Source organism: Antechinus flavipes, chromosome 5 (genome assembly GCF_016432865.1).
Source record: "Antechinus flavipes isolate AdamAnt ecotype Samford, QLD, Australia chromosome 5, AdamAnt_v2, whole genome shotgun sequence".
NCBI classification, from domain to species: domain Eukaryota; kingdom Metazoa; phylum Chordata; class Mammalia; order Dasyuromorphia; family Dasyuridae; genus Antechinus; species Antechinus flavipes.
In genome coordinates, this window is record NC_067402.1 from 197,924,196 (window position 1) to 197,949,658 (window position 25,463).

A 25,463-nucleotide genomic window follows, 5' to 3' on the forward strand; every position below is an offset into this window, starting at 1 on the left:
GGTGCTGCTTACATAATTTTAAAGAATAGGAGTATATTCCTTTGTACTAAGGCAATGGATAAAATATACATACTGGAATCAGAAAAACTTTTATAGGATTTCACAGGTTTTCTTTATTTTGTAATGCTCTTTTCTTTTTTGACACATTGCCATAAGCAACAGGAAAAAAGGATTCTTGGTTGGCATGAGTTATATTTTTATGGTTCCTTTTTCTTAAAACTAGGATTTTCAAAACTGAGAACATGAAAATTAAATTTAAGATCTCCTAGGCTTTTGAAATAGCAATCAGGAAAATGTTTTAAAAGCTCTCTTTTTTTTTTTTTTTTCATGAGGAAACATGTAAGCAGGACATTTCAAAAAAAAGAACAAGAAATGCTAAGTCATGGATATAATACCCACATTTGTCTGTCTATCTATCTAATACCATTATCCCCAAAAGTTACAAAGTGTTTTAGAAAGTTCACAATAGTCAGTGGAATGGAGAGTCACATTTTCAAATGAATTTAACTTACTTAAACTTGACTATTTACATGATTTGTCATCTTGAAGGTCACTTGTATTACTTCTAAAAAAAAGAAGAAAACCTAAATAAGCTTCTATTAATCTTTCTCTGCCTTCTTGCTACATATGCCTATCTTATCTCTTAAAGGATGTCTGGAATTCCCAGTGTTGGCAGTACATTTGCAGCAGTAAATGCTGAGGTCAACTGTTAGATTGCCCATGCACTGACAGCCATAGATGGGAAATGAAGGCTGTGCTTGGCTGCTGGCATGCTGGATTCATATTACCAGCCCATTCTGAATTGTATTGAGTGCTTTCCCTTCAGCACATTTTCACTAATGCCTTTAATGTATTGTTCTTTCATTCCTCTTCTGTCTTAGTCTTACTGACCAAACAGGGGCATAATCTAATAAGATGTAAAACCTTTACTGGCCAGTGGCAAGCAACATAGCACTCTTATCTTTGGTCTCCTGGTCTGTTTCTTTTCATATGACATAGAGTTTTACTATGTCTCACAAATCAACATTCCCATGATCTTGAAATATCACAAGGTTAACAACAGATGTGTTGTTGTTTTAAGGATAATTCATATCTATGAAAACTTTATTTAGAAAAAGTGGTAGAGAAGTTGAATATATAGTTTAAAGAAAAGAGCAACTTTCCCTTTCTAAAATTGACTCTCAAAAAAAGTAAGTATAAGAACAAAACTACCAACTCAGGTATTTTTACTAATTTGGATAAATCAGCATCTACTCTAACCTCTAAAATATAATATTTTCAAAATGAAATATGGACTTATTAAACATAAATGTGGACCAAATATAATCATGTCGCTAAGCCTCCCTATTTCATATAAACAGTCTTGGTCCTAAAAAAGTGAAAACTTAGTCTGACAATATTCTCAAGTTTAGGAGACTAGATTCTTCATCCTTCAATATCTCTATACTCAAATTTTCTAGGAAAGTTCCAATTATGGAAGAGTATACAGCACTACTCTTGAAATTTAAGAAATGGGATATAGTAGATTAGATAAAAAGCAATCCATCTACCTTTTTATTTAAATTATTTTACTTTAGCCATAAACATTGATCATTTTGACTAAAAAATCATTCATATATAGAAATATCTCTTGGTATGCTAATAACTCATAAATATTGCTTTAAATTTTACAAAATAGTTTTCTGAACAATAGTCCCAAGACAGATGTTGCAAATGCTATTATTATTTCCTTTTTTCTAGGGACACTAAGAGAAAAGACTCTCAAAACTAAAATCTAAATGTAACTTTAGACTCAAATACAACAAATACTGAAATGAATTGTTATGAAGATTAACAGAGAGTGAATTATTTTATAGTCTTTTAATTTCAAAATGGAGCTTTATAAAAATTGTCAAAATAAGGAGGCTAACAAACACAGAAGGGAACTAGTTCAAAAGGCAAACAGTTACTCTTTTTCTTTTAGTTTGAAAAAGTTTGAGATACACAAATATCAGAAACCAAAAAGTGATCTACTGATCTAAATACTAACTTAGCAGTTAATTGTAATAGCAGTAGTGTAGTAGCAGATGGAAGATTCTTTTGAATATTTATTGAACATTATCATGGTATCTCAAAATTGGAAGGAACCAATCTAGTCCAACCCAAGAATACTTTGTTAAAAAAAATATCAAGAAACGGTCAATTAGGCTGTTTCAGATCTTCAGTGAGGGAGAACAGTTAATTCATTCCACTTCTGGACAGCTCTAGGCATTAGAGATTTTTTTTTTTTAAACTACAAACCAATCTTAGATTTTACTCATGCATGGTTCATAGTTCTGTCCTTTAGATCAAACAGAAAAGGTTTAGATCCTCTCTATGTGACAATTCTTCATATCTAAAGACTCAGGTTCATTCTTAAAGCACCTAAAGTATTTTCTTCTACAGCCTAAATATTCCCAATTCAGTTTCTTTAATCAATCTATTCAATTCAATAAGCTTTAAATACCTATGAACAGCCTATGCAAAAAACATGGAGAGATAGGAAGTTGTATATGTAAACAAAAGCAGTCTAGTTTGACTAGAATGAAGAGTATGTAAAGGAGAGTAATGTCCAATAAACTTGGAAAAGTGGGCTTATATGGAATGATCTCAAGGTACTTTTCTATTTCAGCCGTACTTTTCGGAGTATTTTTCTCCCTAAGGTGTGGTATCCAAAATTATAAAATACAAAGCTTTAGGGAACACAATCCTAGTCTGACTTGGGCATATTATAGAGATCTATATCTTTCTAATTCTAAACATAAAGCTCTTAGTGTCTTGTATACAGTATTTAATTTAAAGTAGGTATTTAATAAATGCAACTGAGTTAATTTGAATTCATTATGCCAAGTGTCACTGAAGTTGAAATTGCCAAACTTAGTACCAAATCAATAAGCATTTATTAAATGTTTCCTAGTACCAGACACCATGCTATGTTCTGAGAGAAATTTGATTCAAATCCTGCATCAGATACTAGCTGTGTGACTCTGGGCAAGTAACTTAATTTTTCTTTGCCTGTTTTTATAATTTGTAAAATGAGGGATTTGGGCTCACTAGTATATCAAGTTTCTTCCAGTTCCAGTTCTAAATCTATCCCTAAGCATTTATGTATGTGATATTTTTGAAATGTGAAAGGAGAAAATAAAAAATTAATCTTGTACATAAAACATATATTCATTAGAAAGCTTCAACAATATCTCAAAGTATCACATGATCTGGAATCTATTCTATTCTACATGAAAATAGAAATGCAAATTCAAAGGAGAGAATTGAAATTATTTAGAAAACTTGAAACTGGTGAATGGAAACAGTAAAGAAATTTTTTTTTTTTTTTTTTTTAGTGTAGACTGAATTTATTAAGTACTTATTAGAAGAATTTAAATTCAATGAATTAAAGGTAAAAATGTCAACAAACCTCCCATACTAAAATAAAGTCAAAATAGATACATGATTTGGGCATAAAGGATAATACCATTAACAAATTAGGAAAACAAGGCATAATTTATCTATCAGAACTTTGGAGAAGGGAGGATTTTATAACCAAAGAAGTAAAGAATATTATAAAAGGTAAACTGGACAACTTTGATTATATTAAATTAATAAGGTTTTGCACAAACAAAACCAATACAAACAAGATCAAGAGGGATGTACAAAGCTGAGGAAAAAATCTTTATAGCCATTGTTTATAGTTGTTTCCCCAACTGATAAGTGGTAAAAGGATATGAATAATTTTCCAATGATGAAATTAAAGCCAGTTATAGTTATATGAAAAAATATTTTAAATCATTATTGATTAGGGAAATGCAAATTAAAACAACTCTGAGATACCACTTCACATCACTCAGATTGGCTAAAATGATAGTAAAAGATAGTGATAAATGTTGGAGGGAATGTGGGAAAACTAGGACACTAATACATTGTTGGTGGAGCTATGAAATGATCCAACCATCCTGGAGAGCAATCTGGAATTATATGCCCAAAGGGCTATAAAATTATGCAGCAGTACAATTACTGGGTCTGTATCCCAAGGAAATCATAAAGGTGGGAAAAAGGACCCATATGGGCAAAAATGTTTATAGCAGCTCTTTTTTGTGGTATCAAAGAATTGGGAAATGAGTAGACGCCCATCAATTGGGGAAAGGCTGAACAAGTCATGATACATGAAGGTAATAGAATATTATTGTTCTATAAAAAATAATGAACAAGTTGATTTTAAAAAGACATAGAAAGATTTCTATGAACTGATGCTGAGCAGAACCAGGAAGACATTGTACACAGCATCAGCAAGAATGTGCGGTGATCAATTATGAAAGACCTGACTCTTCTCAGTGGTTCAATGATCCAAAGTAATTCCAAAAGACTTTGGACATAAAATGCCAACTGCATCCAGAAAAAGAATGAAGGATACTGAGCGCAAATCAACACATGCTAAGTTCACTTCTTTTTTTCTGTTTTTTTTTTTTTTAATCTTTCCCAGGGTTTTTCCCTTTTGCTCTGATTTTTCTCTCCCAATATAATACATAAAGCAATGTGTTAAAAATAAATAACAAAAACCAAAAAAAAAAAAAAAAAGCACATAGCTTTCCAAATGATAAAATCAATATGTTTTAGTCAAGCAAATCCAATTTCTTAAATAGAAATTTTCCTCAAGCAAGCCTAAACTTTCTTTGCCTTCTGGAATTTCATATTCCAAATCCTCCACTCCTTTAAAGTAGAAGCTCCTATAACTTGTATGATCCTACTTCCACATTAATTGAATTATTTCTTTCTTAACAGAATTTTCTCCTTGAACATGGAATATTAGAATTTGGATGGTTCTAAGATATCTGGGCAGTTTTCCTTTGTGGTTTCTTGATATATATTTAATGTCTTTTGTCTTCTCTCTTTCTCTCTTTCTCTCTCTTCCCTCCTTCCTCCCCCCCAACTCCTGTTTTTTCATCTTCCAGGTAGTCCAATAATCTTAAATTATTTCTCAGTATTTTCCAAATCATCACCACCATCACCACCACTACTGTCTCCTCCTCCTCCTTTCTTCTTCTTTGATTTTGTTTTAGTATTTCTTGATGTCATGGAATCATTAGTGTCTATCTTGCCAATTTTGATTTTTAAGGAGTTATTTTCGCTAGTATTTTTTCTGAGTCCTTTATTAAAATGTTCTGTTTTCAATTTCTTTTTTGCATTTGTTTCTTTCTCCCCATTTTTTTCTCTACTGCTCTTAAGATTTTTTTTTTCTTTTGCTCCTTTTTAAATCTCTTTTGGGAATTCTTATTGTACCCAATCTGCACTTTTTTTTTTTTTTTTTAAAGTTTGCTTGTAGATGTTTTTGAGTCATTTTCTTCTAAGTTTGTAGGTGGAGCTTCCCTATCATGATCAATGATGTTAGGATTCTATGATTTTTGGCATTGGGGTTTTCTTTTTCTTTTCAACAAAGTTGTATTCACAGTTAAGTGAATTAATAAGTACTTAATAAGTGTTTAACTAATATAGCAATGGAGTAACAATAATGACAAAAAAATAAAGTAAAAATCTGTTGACTTGGATATTTAAGTTTTCTTATCTTTTTAAAATTAAAATATTTAAGACTGATTTACAATGATGGGAAAGGAGTGAGGTTTTTATAGGGACAACCTTTGCTTAAATATTCAAATGCATCCATGGTCTCATCAATTCAGGAATTTCCTCCAATGATGCAGATCACATTCTATTCCAAACCTATTCATTCTGTACCTGTTGTCCATGTCCTTCCAAAAGTTCAATCCAGGAGATCTACCCAGTATGTTACATATTGAAGGCCTTTTTTATTTTCTCCCAAGGTGCCAGTGAAGTATCCTAGCCATTCACTTACCATATGTCCATACCATCTTTTCTTTCATACAATTCTTGGATTATTTACATCTACTTTTCTTTAGAATTCTTCATGAATTACATGATACACCTTGGACACATTTACTTTAAAGCTTTCTTTAAAGTTTTCTAAGTCTAGTTGCCATAGAGTAACACCAATACAATGTGTTGAAAAGACGTTGCTATTTAATAGTTTTTCAGTTTTGTCTGACTCTTTGTGAACCCATTTTGGCATTTTCTTGGCAAAGATACTGGGGTGATTCACCATTTCCTTTTCTAGCTCATTTGACAGATAAGGAAATGAGGCAAAAGATGACTTGCCCAGGGTCACATGGGTAGTAAGTGGGTGAGGCCACATCTGAACTCGGGAAGATGAGTCTTCCTGATTTCAGGCCTACCTGCAGTACTACCTAGGCTTCTGCTAATGTGGGGAAAGTGCTTTGAAATTTTTCAAAAGCAATCTAGGCAATTTTCTTCTTTCTTTTCAACACTACGCTCAGCTCATTATCCAACTATTTTGTATACTCCCACAGGGTATCTATTTAGATGTGTGGTGAAACCTAATGTGTATGTGGACAAGTCAAATTCTTTTGAGTCATTACCAATCTCTTCTAGGAGGCTCTGCCATGTCTTGAGGTTTAATGTAATCAATACAATGTTATTCACAGACAGAAGCATTTGGAGGAGTTCTTTATATTTTGAGAATCCTGCTTCAATCAACAAGCATTTATTAAGTACTGAATATGTGTCAGGTACCTGGCTTAGCACTAATATGGATTCTACCATTCACCTCTTCAATCACAGCTGAAAATAACTTGGGAGCACATATCTACTGGTTTTATGCCTCACCTAATGTTTATTATCACAGGTTGAATAAAGAGTTATTTTTGTTATTATAGTTTCCAGGGAATCTTGAATTATCTTGATATATAGATGAGAGAATTTTGTAAAAAAGCTTGTAAGGTGGATTTTGTTATATTAAACTGAATGTTTTATAGTCAACAAATAATAAATACAATGGGATATTATATACTCTATATCTTTCTTTCAACTATGAAATGATAAAAATGTCCACTATTAAATATCATTTACAAAGGTCTGCTTGTTCCTGACTGAAGACCTTATCAAGGATGCTTTCAATTCATATATAGATGATTCTCATTAAGATTTTGTATAGATAGGTTAGTAGGCAAAAAGATTGATAATAGTGAGATTTTCCTAACACCTAGTTTTTTAATATTTATTTTTTTAAAAATTTATTTATTACACTGAATACAAAATAAGAAAAAAGAATAGAAAAAAAAAAAGGAAAATTAAAATAAGCAAAATGAAACAAAACAATATTGTCATGTACCCAGCAGAATATCAGAGAGGCTTCAAAATATGTAACAATAAATTTCTATTTCAAAAAAGCATATATAACAAAAGAAATTATATTCACAAGTGTCCATTTTTTCTTTGCTTCTTTGGTAGGTTATTCCTCTGTTCTCTACTGTGCACTTAAAAAACTTTTATTCTTTTTTTCCCCTTTTCCCAATCTCCCCAAAGCAGGCTACAGTTAAGCATAAACACACATACCCGCACATATACATATTTATACATATCTATACATAAACATTCACACCCACCCAGACACACACATATACATATACCTATATATACACATACATAGAGCTGCATGTATACCTAAGATATATTCAGATACATATATGCACACACATTTACCCATAAGAAAACATGCATCTAAAACAATATTAATATGGTTGATATATTTCTCTCTTGATTGAATTAAAACCAAAGCAGAACACTGTCATGAACTCAGCAGAATATTAGAGAAGCTTCAAAATAAATAACAATAAATTTCCATTTCAAGAAAGCATATATAACAAAAGAAATTATATTCATGAGTGTCCATTTTTTCTTTGCTTCCTTGTAGGTTATTTCTTTGTTCTCTGCTGCACACTTAAACTTTTATTCTTTTTTTTTTTTCCTTTCCATTCCCCCCAACCTCCCCAAAGCAGGATACATTTAAGCATAGATACACACACACATACACATACAGACATGTATACTTGCACACACATATTTATACATATACATATATACACATACATAGAGCTATATGTATACCTAAGATATACTCAGATACATATATGCACACATTTACCACATGTAAACATGCATCTAAAACAATATTAATATGGTTGACATATAATGTAGATTTCTCTTGATTGAATCTTTGACTTTGTCTAAGATCGATGATTACTAGCCTAACTTTTCCCCTAATAATTCCTTATCTTTGTTACAGTGTTTATGTATATCTCTTATTTCCTCTCCCTACAATTTTACTTTAATTCTGCTCTTTAACTTGCCTTGCTACTACTTATTCTCTGCCCCCACTAATGGATCCCTCCCTTGTCTTCTTCCCCTACTCTTTTCCTTCCCTCTTTATCCCTTACCCATTTATCCTTAGTCTTCTCCCCCTTTATTGCCCCATAGATTTTAGAGGGTGATATACCCTTCATAATTTATAAATGTAGTATTTCTTATTTAACCCATTCCTGATACAAGTAGGTTTTTAGCACTCTTTTCCCCTCTAATATTGGTATTGGTCCTCCTCTGCACTTCATTTGTTACTATTTTTATCCTTTCCTAGATACTGCTTTTTAGAATTAGGTCATACTCAACTCTGTCCCAATATTTCTTTTGAGTTACCCAATTACTGATGTCAATCTTAAATGTATTGTCCATGTTGAGTTGCTTGAACTTATATGGTGAAATTTCTGTTAAGGTAAGGTTTCATTGAGATGAAAGTCATGAAAATCTGCAAGTTTATTGAATGTTCACATTTTATTTTTTGTTCAATATTATGGATAATTTTTGGCTACAGATCTAATTCTTTTGATTGCTGGTTATTCCAGGACCTGTGGCCTTTTATTGTGGCAGCTGATAAATTCTATACAATTCTAATTATCACTCCAACATATTTGACTTTTTTGTTTGTTGTTTCTTACAAAATTTTCTTTTTGATTTAAGGGTTCTAAAATTTGGCGATAATATTCCTATGTGCTTTCCATAAAGGATTTCTTGAGACAGTGATGAGTGGATTTTTTCTATTTCTACTTCCTCTCCAGGACAATTATCCTGGATTAATTCTTGTATTATGGTGTCAAGGTTCTTTTTTTGGTCACAGCTTTCAGGTAGTAAAATTATTCTTATATATTTTCACGATCTGTTCTCTAAATCTGTATTTTTCCTTATATTTCACATTGTTCTATTTTTACATTCTTTATATTCTGTTTTATTATTTCTTGGTGTCATAATGTCACTGGCTTCCCTTTGTCCAATTCTAATTTTCTTTTTTAAAAAAATTGTTTTTTTTTCTAGTTATACATGCATATTAACTTTTAAAATACACATTTCTTTATGAATAATATTGGAAGAAAACAAAAGGGAAAAATCATGAGAAGAAAAAAAAAGTGAACATAGCATGTTTTGATTTGCATTCGATTTCCATAGTCCTCTTTCTGGATGAAGATGGCATTTTCTATCCAAAGTTTATTGGGATTGCCTTGGATCAATGGACAACTGAGAAGAACCAAATCTTTCATAGTTGATTGTTGGACAATCTTGCTGTTATTGTGTACAATGTATTCCTGGTTCTGCTTGTTCCTCTCAGAAACAGTTCATATAAATCTTTCCAAGCCTTTCTAAAATCAGCTTATTTATCATTTTTTTAAAAAAAGAATTATAATATTCCATTACTTTATAACCCAATTCTAATTTTCAATGTAATCAAAATTCTCTATTTTGTCATCAATGATGATCTCTAGTTCTTCTTTGGTCACAAATTCCTTCCTCTTCCACAAGTCTGAGAGGTAAACTATCATATGTTCCTCTAATTTATTTATGATCTCATTCTTTATGCCTAAATCATGGACCCATTTTGATCTTATCTTGCTGTACAGTGTTAAGTTTGGGTCCATGCCTAATTTCTGCCATATTAATTTCCAGTTTTCCCAGCAGTTTTTGTCAAATAATGAATTCTTATCCCAAAAGTTGGGATCTTTGGTTTGTCAAATACTAGATTGCTATAGTTATTGACTATTTTGTCTTGTGAACCTAACCTATTCCACTGATCAACTAATCTATTTCTTAACCAATATCAAATGGTTTTGGTGACTGCTGCTTTATAATATAGTTTTAGGTCAGGTACAGCTAGGCCACCTTCGTTTGATTTTTTTTTTTTCAATTCCCTTGAAATTCTCGACCTTTTGTTATTCCATATGAATTTTGTTGTTATTTTTTCTAGGTCATTAAAATAGTTTCTTGAGAGTCTCATTGGTATAGCACTAAATAAACAGATTAGTTTAGAGAGTACTGTCATCTTTGTTATATTCGCTTGGCCTCTCCAAGACTTGATATTTTTCCAATTACTTAAATCTGACTTTATTTGTGTGGAAAGTGTTTTGTAATTTTGCTCATATAATTCCTGACTTTCCTTTGGTAGATTCCCAAATATTTTATGCTATCGACAGTTATTTTGAATGGAATTTCTCTTTGTATATCTTGCTGTTGGATTTTGTTGGTGATGTATAAAAATGCTGAGGATTTATGTGGATTTATTTTGTATCCTGCAACTTTGCTAAAGTTATGAATTATTTCTAATAGCTTTTTAGTAGAATCTCTGGGGTTCTCTAAGTACACCATCATATCATCTGCAAAGAGTGATAGTTTGGTTTCCTCATTACCTACTCTAATTCCTTTAATCTCTTTCTCAACTCTTATTGATGAGGCTAGCGTTTCTAATACAATATTGACTAATAATGGTGATAGTAGGCAACCTTGTTTCACTCCTGATCTTACTGGGAAAGGTTCCAGTTTTTCCCCATTGCATATGATGCTTACTAATGGTTTTAAATATATGCTCCAGACAATTTTAAGTAAAAGTCCATTTATTCCTATCCTCTCAAGTGTTTTTATTAGGAACGGATGTTGGATTTTACCAAATGCTTTTTCTGCATCTATTGAGATGATCATATGGTTTTTGTTAGTTTGGTTATTGATATAGTCAATTATGCTAATAGTTTTCCTAATATTGAACCAGCTCTAGTATAAATCCTACTTGGTCATAGTGTATTATCCTGGGGATGATTTTTTTGTAATCTTTTATTTAAGATTTTAGCATCAATATTCATTTGGGAGATTGGTCTATACCAATTCTAATTTTCAAATAATTATTTTGTCCTTTAAAGCTCTATCTCCTTTTCTACTTGGTTAACTTGTTTTTTCATCATCTTGCTTTTCTTGGATGGTTTTTGTTTTTTAAAATCTTTTCTGAGTTCTTCTATAAGTTCTCTTTGGGCAGGGAGCCATTTAACCTTATTCTATGGGGTAAAAGAAGCTTTCTTTCAATTCACTGTTCTCCTCTGAAGATGAACCTTAGTCTTCCTGATTCCCATAGTAAGTTTTTGATTAGGTTCTTTCTTTTTTGTCTGTTGTAAGCACCTTTAATCTTGGAGTGGGAGGGATGGTGCCTCTAACTTCACTTCAGCTCTCCCGTCTGACCTGGAACTCCAAACTCAAAATTCCATCCTCCTGCAAGTGTCTGCAGACAGGAGTGTTCCAGTCCAACTGCCCCTGTACTCACTGAGCTGGTTCCTTCTGGGCCTTGTCTCAGCAGCAAAGCTGGGCTTGGAATTTCTGATCAAGTTGAGGTTTGCTCAATTTTCCTGGACTCAGACCCATGCTGTCTGGGAGGTGAAAGTTTTTGTGGTTTGGGTTGAAGCTCCAGTCAAACCCAGCTAGCCCCAGGACTCCCATTTGCTGTTTATATGGAGCTAGACCAGAAGTGTTTGCACTCCACACTGATTAATCCCAGGATAGTAGTCTTTGTTTTTTTTTTTTTTTTTTTCCTTCAGGTTATCCCAGGAAAACCCCTGTTCTGTCGTAAGTCTTTTTGATATTTTGCCAGTCTATGTTCACCCTGAGGCACAAATTTGTTCTGTTTGTGAGGGAAATCTGGAGAGCTTGAAATTTTCTGACCTACTCTGTCATGTTTCCATTATCCTCTATCTATTGTTTAATAAGAAAAATCCAATATTTTTCTCCCCCATATCTTTTGAATTCTCTATTTTAGATACCTTGTATATCAATCCTTCAAGGCCCTCGTAATCTTGTCCCCTCTACAATGGATTTCTCTAATTGTCTAGTGATGTCTTGGTTTTCTTTAATGCATTTTTCCTTCTGAAGGCATTTGAGGATTTTGATGCTAAAGTCTTAGTGGTTCTACTAGCCTAATAGAGCTTGCTATTAGAACTTCTGCAAATTATTTTTATTTTTCTTCTGCTTGTTGTCCTTTCTGTTTTTATCTTTGGCCCTTGGTGCAGAGCTAGAAGCATACCTTGCAAGGCTTTGTTTAGACTGTATTTGCCCTGAAGTGATTCTTTCTCTCACAATCTCCCACTATTGTCTCTTTTATATTCTATACAAGTTTATATTCTAACCTGTGGTGTTTTTTTGGCATCCATCTGACTCTTGTTAAGTCAAATGTTTATTGACTTAGGTCCTTTATTTGTTTATATTTTTCATTTGTTTATTTATTTATATGTATTTATTTATTTATTGACTAAAGTCCTTTCTGTTTTGTTTTGGTTTTGTGGGATTTTTTTTTGGGGGGGGAGTTCCTTAGTAGCAATTGATTTATGCTAGTTTAGTTCTGGATGAAATTATTATAGATTGCAACAATATCATTTCTGCTGTCCATTTCCCTTTGAAAAAATTTTTTCCTCATTGCTATTCTTCTTGTATATTATAAATTCAGATTTTAGTTTTGGTGAATTGATAGTCTGACATTTCAAAGAGTAAATTCAAAATAATCCCTACATTTACGGTAAAACTTCTTCTGTCAAAGTACAATCACTTTTATTCTTTATATTATTTAATAACTTATATGTCCAGGGCCTATCAAATCTTTTTTAAAGAAAGCATTTATGTTATAATCTTTCTTCTTTCTCACATTTCTCTCCTTTCCCATATATTTCTCTATATTCTCACTTTTTCCTACCTTTGCATTGAAGTCACAAAGTTTCAGAGTATGTGCCTTTTTGACTTGAAGCATCTTATCAAATTCTTCACAGAATTTCTTTATCACTTCATCTTTATCAATTGACATTATAAGTTTCAATTATTTCTATAATGGTCTTTTTACAAAATTTCATCTATGAGTTTATGTCCCATGAAATAATGGTTTCAGGGGGAAAAAAATGAACAACTTTTTTGTCTTAAAAATAACCTAGCTAATCACAAAGATATCTATCACCAATAGTTTGGTTACATGATAAAGAATTTTTTGGTTGTGGAAAAACCTGTAAAATAAAGAAAAAGTTTTTAAAAAGCTGTTGGTTCTATATGGCTCACATATCTATAGTGATCGTAAACAGAACAGTATGGAAGTGAGGGGCAATAGAGGCTAAGAATCACATAGTTTATAAGATTTTCAATAAACTTTAATTAGGCTGTTGGTACTCTTGATGAGAGAGCTTTGTCCAATGACCAAGGAGTGAAGATCCTATTAGAGGAGCTGAATTCTATCAATTCTGACAAGTAAAGTCAAGCAGGAAGTTACAGATAAGTGAAAGGATGGCTTATAGGTATTCTTTGGAAGAAAAGAGAGGAGTTAGTAGAGTGAGTATCATTGAAAGTTATAAGAAATATCATGCTCATTATGTATTGTTAAATCTTTAGATTTTTTTGACTAATAAAAAGTATTATTAATAAGTCTAAGTGAAGACACAAAATAATGTACAACCATACCTGTATTGTTAGTAGTTCTGTCTGCTATTCCTCCCTTTTCCTGGTTCATATCTCATAAATTATTTGAAACATGTGTACTAACAATACTATTTTCATAACCTTTATTAATCTAGATAGAAGAGAATTAACACTAACATGTAAACATATATATTTACATATGGGTGGCCAATGTCAACTCTGTATGTATGCATACACATGCACATTTGTGTATTCTTAAGTTACTCCAACAGTTTTTTGACATCATTTTATCTCAAATGAGTCTTACTCAGGAAAACTCCAAATCCAGTCATATAGTCTTAAACTACAAAATGACCAGATACTCAAATAATAAAAGCTTGCTCCTTTTAAAATAAGAAATTTACTCAAATTAAAATTAGACTTTTTAGCATTTAAGTCAGAAAATTTACGTCAAGTGCTCAATCATCTGGCACAGTAATTTCCTAAAATACTGTAGTAAATTATGAATACATGATCACTGAAGTTTCTAAGAACTTAACTATTTTTTGGCAGTTGTCTAGTCAATGAAGCCAACTCAACCTGACAGACCGAACAAAAAACAGTCCAAAGTTTTGAGTTTGGGTCCTGCTGCTATATACTGATAACTATCTCACATGGCTGGAGAGAAAGCAATAGTACTGGTGGTCAGGACAACCACAATTCAAATCATGTCTCAAACACTTAAGGGCTGTGATCTGATTAAGGTTTTTGAGCTCTCCATGCTGGAATTTCTTCATCTGTTAAATGAGGAAACTGGTCTTCTGATATCACTTCTAGAACTAAGTTTAAGGTCCTCTAAAGGTAGTTAGTTGCAAACTGGACAGAATGTTAAGTTTGGAATTAGAAAGACCTGAGTTCAAATTCAGCCTCAGAAAACACACTAGCTTTGTTACCCTGGAAAATATATTTCATTTGCCTGCTCAGTTTTTTCATCTATAAAATGGAGATTACAGCATTTATCTTCCAGAACAACTGTAAGGAACAAAAGACATAATATTTGTAAAAAGTGCTTAGCATAGTAAAAGTATATAACACCTATAAACCTGTATATACATAGTAAAGGTGCCATGTAAATATGTATTCTCTTTTTCTCTCCTTCTACCAATAGAGATTAGCAATTATTCTGAAAGTTAAGTCTTAGAGATCTGCCTAAGAAAACAAAAGGTTAAGAGATTCATCTAGTTGACAGAGCTGATTTGAATCGAGTTATTCCTGACTTTGAGGCTCTCTATCCAATGTTATAATCTTATTTTCTACTTTGTACTAAATAAAATCCAAGGGAAGGACATTACTATTGAAGATATCCCAGAAGTTTTTGAAAAAGATGTAGCATTTAAATTAGGCTTTAAACAACAGATAGAAATTTAAGGGCTCTTCTGGTCAGGATGAACTAAATGGCAGCTGAGTAACCTAATTCTCAGACTAGCAAAGACCAAAAAAGTGCCATAGGTCAATAATGATTAAGAAATATCTTCATCCTGCCAAGTTGCCACAAAGGAACACTGGAACCTTTCGAAAATAAGTATGAGATTTTACCAGGGAAATTCAGACAAATGCAGTGTCAAGTCAAAGATGAGTGCCTTTGGACATCTGGAACCTCAAGTGGCACTGTGAACCAAGATATTTTTTGTACCTATGCTGCTCTCTCTGATCTCTTTGGGATATAGACCTAGCAGTGGTATGATTAGGTCAGAAAATATTCACAATTAAGTAATTTTGGGGGCAAAGCTCCAAATTTCTTTCCAGAATGGCTAGAACAGTTTTATAGCTCTATTAATTTTGTATTAATGTATGCGTTTTTCCCCACAGTCCTTTGAATGTTTGTTATTTTCCTTTTTTGTCAATTTTATCAATATGATAGCTATGACATAAAACTTCAGTTGTTTTCATTTGCATTTCTTTAATTATTAGGTATCTGGAATATGTTTTATATGACTATTGACAGGCTGGATTTCTTCCTCTGAAAATTGTCTGATCATAACTTTTGCCAAATATTGACCAAATATCTTTTGATCATATCCTTTGATCAGTTAAGGAATGCCTTTTCTTCTTATAAATTTGAATCACTCCAAATATATCATGGAAATGATAACTTTGTGAGAGAAACATGCTATAAAGATTTTTATTACCAGTTACCTGTTTCCCTTTAAATTATAGCCAAATTGGTTTTCTCTGTACACAAATTTTTACATTTTATTTAACAAAAACCATCCATTTAATCTTTTATGATTTTCTATATTCTTTGGTCACAGACACTTCCCTATCCATAGTTCTGTTAAAGACTATTGTCTTTGCTCCTCTAATTTTAGGTTACTATATCTAAATCATATATCAATTTGGAACTTATCTTAGTATCCAATGAGAGATGTTGATCTATTAATGAATGAATGAAAAAAGGCATTTGTTAAATATTTATTAAGTGTAAAGTATTGTGGTAAGCAGATTGAGAGATACAGAAAAACAAGGTAGTTCCTTTCTTCAAGAAGTTTATAATCTAATGGGAAAAACAACAGAAGGTTTCAGTTGCAAGTCAAATGAAAAAGATCTATTATCCTTAAAGTGCTTTAGAAAGGCAAATAATAATGCCTCCTCTTAAATATCATTTCCACTGATAAAATCTTATGAAGTTTCACAATGAACTATTTAGCAATGTCAAAGACTTAAGTGGTAATATTTTTTTCCCTAGGTCTTCAGTAACTTTGGCTATAGCACATGAAAGAGAAATCACTAGATTGTTTCTCTCCAAAGGTTGCTTTTTAGAGCACTGTTTGTTAGCAGTAAAGCATTTTGAAATTTACTACTTTGTAATATAGTTTGAAATTTGTTAATTTAAGCCTCCTTCTTAATTTTATTTATTGTTTCCCTTGAGATTCTTGACTTTTTGTTCATCCAGGTGAATTACATCTTTAAAAATTTTATTACTTATTTATTTTAGTCTGATTAGTACATCATGATTAAGTAAATTGATTTAGATCGTACTGACATTTTTATCATATTGGCTCAATCTACCTATTTTTATAAAGAGTACTTTGTACTTGTATTCACATAGTTTCTGTTTCCTATAATTCCTGGCAAGTAGATTCCCAAGTAGTTTATATATTCTTACAGTTATTTTTTTTGTTCCTTTTGAATTTTTTTCTCTAAACTATATCAAGTATTTGAAAGAAATTCTGAAATGCAAACACAAGAGTAAAGAGAAACCTAACAAGGTGAACTTGAGAAACAGAAAGGGACTGTATGAAGAGAAGGTACAGATGATAAAAGTCAGGAAGATCTTGGTTCAAATCTGGCCTCAGATTATTTCTTATCCATATGACCCTGGTCAAGTCACTTCACCCTGTTTGCCCTAAGTTTCTTCATCTGTAAAGGAAATGACAAACTGCTCTACTTTTTGCCAAGAAAATCCCCCTAAGTGATCACCAAGTGTCAGACATGATGAAAAGAGCTAAACAACACCATCATGAAGAAATGTTTGTATTCTCATACCTCAAACTTCTAATGTCTTCCAAGTGTCATAGAAGTAATTAAAAGTAAATCATACAGTGGAAGGATGGTTTTGTTCTGCTGTAATGATTTTTAAATAGAAACAAAGAGGATGAGAAAACAAAGACACAAAGGAAGGAGAAGAAGTGATCTGGGAACTCGAACCACAGAGAAAGAACTTAAAATACATTCTGTTCGGTGAGGAAATAGGTAGGGAGAAGAGAAGGGAAATGACTCCGAGAAAGGGGAGAACCTAGATGGAATATGTCACAAGCAAAATGGCCCCTCACTTTGGAAAGTTGGTTACAATTAAAAGGTTTTTTTGACTTGATCATATTCTCTAGAGAAACCTTTACTTTGCCCCCCCTGTATGTTCTGTCTTTGAGATCAACATGTTTTATATGTATGGAAATCATGTTATTGCTTGATGTTTTTCCTCTTCCAGAGTAGGCTTCATTTCTGTTTATTTGCATTTGCAATGAATTATTCTTAGTTAGACCTGGCACCATAGAGTCCATGTTTTCTACTCTGCCAATCATATATTGTCGCATAGGCCATATAGCCTATTTTCACAATTCTTATTTCTCTTTTAAACCATGTAAGAACATTATGCTGTTGTTTATTGATTTCTTGGAAATCCACAGGGTTGTCAGCTCCATCAAGTCCCAATTAATTTTCTTTTGCAAAATTTATTTATAAATATTTGGACTCTCCCTCATCTGGATGCCATTTGCTTGTATCTTATTAAAATCTTTCCTATTGGTGTATCTGCTATTTTCAAAGTCTTCAACTGAGTTTTTTTTTCTTGAGGGCTTTGGTAATTTGTCTTTTTTTCATTCAACTGAACTCCTCCTCCAGTTTGATTATGATTTCCCTGGAGATTAGAATTTACAACAGTTTCACCCTCTTCTTGAAGGTCTGTATAATTCATATTTCCATAGCTTCAACCACTGACCCAGGTGACTTCTGTGGGACAGAATTCAAGTCAGCTGAATTCTGGGTCCTTTCCTAAGCATCAGTGAACTGTAATAAGGTCAAACACAGAAGCATCTTATCCTGGTTTTCTCTACTTCTGTTTGTCAGTTCTTTTTGCTGAGCTCATTGATAACCTAATCAGAATAAGTTTCTGCCTTTTAGTTTTTTGAGGCACTGAGAGGAAGATGGGTTGAGTTAAGTTCTGTTGCAAGCCTGCACAGCCTACCAAAGCATGGTGGGTGATGGAGGAGAGGATAATGAACAAGTATGTTAGGGGTTAAGGATTAACATTCTCTGATATTAGTTCATCAAGTTTTTACCTCAGTAAAGGTTCTTGGTGTCCTAGATCATGGAGAAATTGTTTTATCTCTTGTGTATAATTCCTATTTTGGACATGTTTGAGAAGTCATGAGGATCACAGAACATGTCTAGTTCTCCTTCTTATTTGGTCATCTGACCCAAAAAGGGCAAATTAAAAGGAAAGAAAAAAGTGTTAAATATTGTTGATCAGAGATTAGAGGCAGGGAAGAACAAAGGGTTTTGTAAAAAGTAGTGTTGAAAGAAACTCTTCTCTCGTTACTTTCTTTGTAAAAAGGAGGGTAGGAAGAAGGAAAGACATAGAAGTATGAGAATAGAATGGAAGGAAATAGATATTAAAGGAATGAAATCATCTATATAATGGAAGCAGGCAGTAGAATGGATTAAGAAAGCCAAATCAATCAATATATTACTTATAAGAAAAAGTCCTTGAATTAAACAGAATTAAAAGAGAGGAGAAGAATACGTAATACTTCAAGTGACCTAAAAAAAAAAAAAAAAAAAAAGCCTAAATAGCAACCGTGATTTGAGACAAGAACCAGGAAAACTAAACAAGATTGAGATAAATCATATTGACAAATTACATTATATTTGAAAGCACTATATACAATAAAATAATATCAATACAAAATATAAATGTGTTAAATGGAATAGCAATTAATGTACTAAAAGAAAAAAATTACAGAAAAAGTAGACAATGTGAAAGAAATTTGAATGGACCTCTTTTAGACAGATAAATATAGAAAATAAGATAAAAACAAGAAAAAGTTAAGATCCTGAAAAAGATTTTATTAAAGTTAGATATGATAGCTCTCTAACAATTACTAAATGGGAACAGAAATGAAGATGTATATTTCTCATTACTATGTGACACATTTACAAAAACTGATTGTATATTAGAACCAAATAAAACCTAACAAAAATCTATTATTAACAGAAATGTTAAACCATACTTTACTGACCACACCCAATAAAATTATATTCAATGAAGAGTCTTTGAAGACAGGATTAAAAATTAAATTTGTGAATCAAAGAATAAACCATAGAAACAGAAAATTTCATCAAAGAAAATGGAAAGGAAACAATATACCAAAACTTTTGGGATGTGGCCAAAGTAGTCCTCGAGAGACTGTATATTCTAGATTCTCTAAAAACATTCTGGGGATTAGAGATGTACAACTCATACTCATATATAGATTTTCCCACTCAATGTAGAAATCAAGAAAGGATACTCCAGAATCCTAAAGAAATCCTATGAGAGATACAACTAGGTAGGCAGATAGCTAAGTGCAGAGGGCAGGACATACTATCTAGACCCCCACACACCTTTAGGATAATCCCTGTATGAGCTCAGCACTACCAAACCCAGCTTAGCCCAGTCTGAACCTTCTTTGAATGGAGCTAGCAGAAGAGTAACTTTCTGAATAGACTCAGTATGGCACTTTCTGCCCAGCTAGAAAGGGCATGATGCTTTCTCAAAATCCTTAGGGCATTTCAAATTCTAGGCAAATGCTCTAGGGAAACAGAGCCTGAAGCCAGCCTTAAGACTATTAGGGAAAGCAACTAAAGGAAGCTCTAGGCATGGTCCAGAAACTCCATAGGCACAATTCAAGGAACTGTGGGAGGAATGCAAACTTCAGCCCGAACAGTCCCTGAAATTGATAGTGGAAACCCAGCACAACAGTATTCCTAAGAGTACCATCAGGGGAAGAACCTCTGCTTTTCTTGCCACAGAGAGATTCTGTAACAAGAGGGAGACTCCAGACCCAGTCCTGGAAATCCCTGAAAAAAGGTTGATCTAGAATGGAACACTAAACGAAGGAATCGTTTATTTAGATTCCAAGCTTAACCAAAAAGAAGGTCTCCCATATTCCATTCCACACATCCCAGGGTCCAACCATTGGTCTTTGTGCTGGCTTCTCAATACGCAGCATTCCATCTCCCATTTCAAGCCTGCATATATCACCCCTCACTTTTTCTTGGAAGTAAAAATTCCCTTCACAGTTTGGGACATGTACTACCTTCTTCATGAGGCCTTTTCTAATTGGCCAGATGTTACTGGCTTACCTTTCCCCAAATTGCCTCATCTATTCTCTACCAATTTATGTATGGTTATTATTTCCTCAAGTTTAAATGCAAATTCCTTGAGAACAGAGACTATTTCCACTTTGGTCTTTATATCCTCAGGGTCTAGCACAGTTCCTGACACATAGTAGAAACTTATTAAATTCATATTGACTAGATTGATTAAATTCATAATGATTAGAGTTGCTGGTGAGGGGGGTCCTCCATTGATGATGCTACGAAGTTTATCTAAAGTACTGAGTGATATGTCTAGGGTCACAAAGTTAGTATGTGTCATGTGATACTTGAACCCAGATTTTTCTGACTTCAAAATATAGCTATCTATTGTCATACTGCCTCTTGGGAATTTCCTAAGGGGCTTTTAAAATATGAAATGTTTGGACATACATACCAAAACATTTGAAAGAACATTTTTTGTGGTAGCAAAGAACTGGAAGCAAAGTAAATGCCTGTTGATTAAAGAATGGCTAAATAAATTGTAGCATATAAATGTAATGGGATATTACTGTGCAATAAGAAATGAATATGATGAATTCAGCAGAAACATAGAGACTTATATGCACTGATGTAAAGTGAAGAAGAGCCAAGAAAAAACTTACATAATGATAACAAAATAAATGGAAAGAACTATCATGTTAGTAATTGATAATGAATGTTGCAAAATGTAAAAGAATAAGATTGGCCCCAAAGAAGAGATATTAAAAAACTCTCCCCAACTTCTTAGCAGAAGGTAGGGGGATTGACAGGTATGGAACATGTCATATCAGATTTTTGGTATATTGATCAGATTTCTGTGTTTTTTTTCATCTTCTTTACAAGTGTGAAAAGGAAAAGAAAATGAATAACAAAATCCAAATATCTGGATTTATATTTTTAAATAAATGTTTACTGATAGCTTTTGTTTTTAAATCACCTAAATTTCTCTCTAGCCCTTCCTTTCTTTCTCCAAGAAGATTTTTTTAAAGAAAAAGAGGAAGATTTTTAAAAAATTAGCAAATTTTTAATATTCCTTCAAGATTTGTACTAAATTTGAAATGCTAATCTCCTTATTCCTTATTTCTCAGGAATTCAAGTAAACATACTTAAATGACTTCTATTCAGTGGTGCAGATCCTATCTAGTGAGAAAAATATTCCAAGGGAAAATGTTTAAGCCAGGTATTTGTAGTCACTATTCACTTTCATGCCCTTATAATAACACTAAGCAACCTAGAAAAATGCAATAAATTCTCAATTATCTATAAGCAGATTATTATTATTAATATAGTCTCGATTTTTTTTTCTAATATGACTAATCAGATTAGATGACAAAATCCTGTCCTGAAAAATTTTGAGATCTTTTTATTTTTATTCCTCCATGTAGCATGCAGGACACAGAAGGTCTTTAAAGCCAAAACACTTTAATTAACTCCACTATCAAGTTGAAGGGTAAACTAGACAGCTCAATTCATGTTGTTGCTTTGTATTTATTTATGAAGTGGTACTACTTCGGCATGTAGTAGGGAACAGAACAGAATTCTAAGCAAAGGATACTCTACGGAAAGCTATATTAGCTTGTTTTTAAGTCAAGTCTACAATATAATGACATTACTTCTAAAGTATCAAGTCCTACATCAAGCAACAATAAGGGATAAATCCATAAATATCTAGGAATAGAGACTAGATCTGTATTTTCATGAATACAGAGAATTATAAATAAGGAAACTCTCAGAAGGTCAACCCCTTCTCTGGAACTTAATGTCTTAGTATTTTGGGAACAATGAGAGATTAATGAATGAGAGACTTTCTCAGAGACTCATAAGCTATTTATATCAGAGGCAGAGTTTGAACCCTGGCTTAAAGGCTATTTGTCTATTCACTATATCACACTGATTCTATACAGAAATATAAAATTGTAAAGCCAAATAGAAACAATTTTTGGATTAGCAAATTTATTATTAAAGTGATATAGGGTAACTAATACTATACTTTCAAGTACTCAATAGTTTAAAAAAAAGACAAGAGCCTGGGCTTAAGGATGAAGGATAGTTAAAAAATATATTTATTGGCTATTAGGTTAAAAAAAAAACCCTACTTGCAAAGTTATTAAACATGTAAATATTTATAAATAACATATAAATGAGTATCACATATGTGTGTTTGTGTATGTGTGTATGTGACATACATACACATGCACATATATTTTCTTATTCTTTGTAAATGGCTTGGCTACTGATTTATAATTTTTCTTCTGAGCTGCCCAATGGTCAAAGATAGCTTGTTAGAAGAGATACAAGAATATATTGAGAACAGGAAAAAAAAAGAAAGATTTTTTTTGGTAGGTAGGAGATAATTATTTGAACTAAAATTTGACCAGATTTATGCAGTTAATTAATTCTGCTTTGATGATATGATAGTGTTAAAAAAATTCTTAATTATTAAAAGAAACAAAAACCCCCTTCGGTTTTGTTTTCACTTCCCATATGTTTCAAAGACAGCATTCTATCAATGCAGTGACGCTTGGTAGTGATACATCAGATAGAGTATCACCTGCTAAAACCAGTAACTCCATTTTCTGTTATAACTATGTGTAGTTCTGTTTCATAAGCAAGAATTAATCTGGTTCAGATTAGATTTAAGTTAATTAGGTCTCCAAAACCATCACAGGATAAAGTGATATAACTGCAGGAAACTTATATCATAATATTTAAAATGTCTTCTTGGATATTCCTTCAAGAAAGAAGTTATTCCCTTAATTAAGCCTGTAGTAAGAAATCAGACCTGTACCTAAGATTATCAATTTAGAAGCTGCGTGGAAGATGATTTGAGAGAGAATAGGAGAAAGCTCAACCAAGATGCTACCACAGTAGGTAATGATAGGAAGTGATGAAAAGCTGATTAGAGTGATGGCTGAATGAGCAGAAAGAAGTGGGAAGGTACGGGAGATAAGGAGAATATAGAATTATCAAATCTTAATAAATGATTAGAAATGGGGGTATGTGAGAAAATAAGGAGGTGAGGCTAGCTTATTGCTTATTGATTCAGTGAATCTTTGTGACTGTCCTTGTCAACAAATCTTGTATGATTTTAACATATGCATGACAGATTCCTTGTTAGAGAACTTTTGTTTTACTTGCTGAGTCAAATGCTTTAAAAATATATATACTTTATTATTTTGTAATTGATAAACACAATGTGGTCTATATAGTTGTAAGTAAGGATGGGTCTTGCTATGGAAAAATGTTTATTAAAGGCTACCTGTTTCTATCTGATATTTTCATTGAGGATAACTTGATACATATATATCACATTCTAATAATGATCTATAAAGATGAGGGGGAAAAATAGGTATGCATTTCTTAAGCTAATCAATGTTGAGCAGGCAAACCACTGACATAAAGCAACAAAGTTTTTCATAGTACGATTTAAAACACACACTACAATGTCAAAAGAAACAATTCCCTAAGGTATTGAGATTGTTACTCACATCTGGCATTCCTGTATAGAAGAAAAGGATCCTGAAGTTGGAAATCCAGGTCTTTTGTGATGGGTTCAGTCCTGTTTTCCATGCTCAGCCTATTCATAATGGTGAATCCATGCTTGGGAGAAGCTGATCTGAAAATCATCAGAAGAAAAAGTTGTTCTAAATTTATTATAGAGTAGCTAGACAGTGCAGTGGATAGAGCACCAGCGTTGATGTCAGGAGGCCCCGAGTTCAAATCTGGTCTCATACACTTAAAACTTCCTAGCTATGTGACCCTGGGCAAGTCACTTAACCACAATTGCCTCAGGGGAAAATTATTATAGTGCAGTTTTACTTTGGCAAGTCACAACCTTTCTGATTCTATTCATGTAATTTAATTAGAGATCGAGAGAAATTGGAGGGTAGGGGAGAAGAACGAGGTAAGGTAATAGATAGAGCACTAATCCTGGAATCAGGAGGATTTAGTTCCAATCCAGCCTCACACATTTGACTTACTAGCTGTGTGACCTTGGGCAAGTCAGTTATTTCCAATTACCTTGCAAAAACAAAGAAATAAAAACCATAGATCAAGTGTTCTTAACTTTTGTGTATGGAGCCTCTGATTATCTGGCGAAATCTATGGACCCCTTCTCAGAATTGTTTTTAAATGCATAAAATAATATATATAAGATTACAAAGAGTATCAATTATTTTGAAAAAATGATGTCATTTTCCCTATTCAACTGTAAAGACCATTAAAATCTATTCACAGACCCTAAGAGGTCCATGGATGCCAAGGTAAATTACTTGTGCCTTAGATTAACTTTTTTTCCTTTATCAATATTTCTTTGACCAGATATAAGTGACATTTCTTAATTCTTGGTGTTTATATCCTAATACATCTGGAATATAGTGCTTATTTTTATGCCATTTATTTGTTAATTAATATTTTCCCTTGAAAATAATCTCACATAAATTTTATATGTGTATGTTCTATTATTTTCCCATTAATATAAAATTTTTATGAAAATAATCCTCACATAGTTTCACATATAATCCTCTTTTCTATTCCTCTATATGAAATGCTAATGTTAGTTAAATTCATAATAGAAAAGGAGAATGTTAATATTTATGGACAAATTTGAGGGCATAATTGATGAAGATGTGAGAAAGGAGCAGAAAAGTTTTCTTATGTGATATTTTACAATAAACTACTTTATCTACATAACACTGACTGAAAGAGATAGGAAATACCAGATTTTATTGCGCTTACTTTTGCTATGAGGCTTCTCTTAAGCACATGTCAATTTTATACAAGATTCCTTATAACTATACGATAAAAATATCCTTATTTAATAATAACCTTCTGATCTTCAAGTACAAATAAGGGAATCATATGTTCACCAAAGCATTAAAATCCCAAAGTGATTGGGGTGATCTACTACAGAAGCCAAGTAAAAGTGATTCCAGATGCTATTGTGTACAGAT

General features: G+C 32.4%; 1 protein-coding gene across 3 annotated transcripts in view; it reads right to left on the reverse strand.

The window, feature by feature from the left end:
- Positions 1–25,463, reverse strand: part of DCP1B (decapping mRNA 1B) — an 87,850-nt gene that overhangs the window by 39,808 nt on the left and 22,579 nt on the right. For all 3 annotated transcript variants that reach the window (XR_007947670.1, XM_051961578.1, XM_051961579.1), the window contains one exon: positions 24,000–24,127. Coding sequence is in view for 2 of the 3 variants with exons in the window: in XM_051961578.1 (XP_051817538.1) it covers positions 24,000–24,127 (128 nt within the window). In the remaining variant the exon portion in view is untranslated. The remainder of the gene's footprint in view (positions 1–23,999; positions 24,128–25,463) is intronic.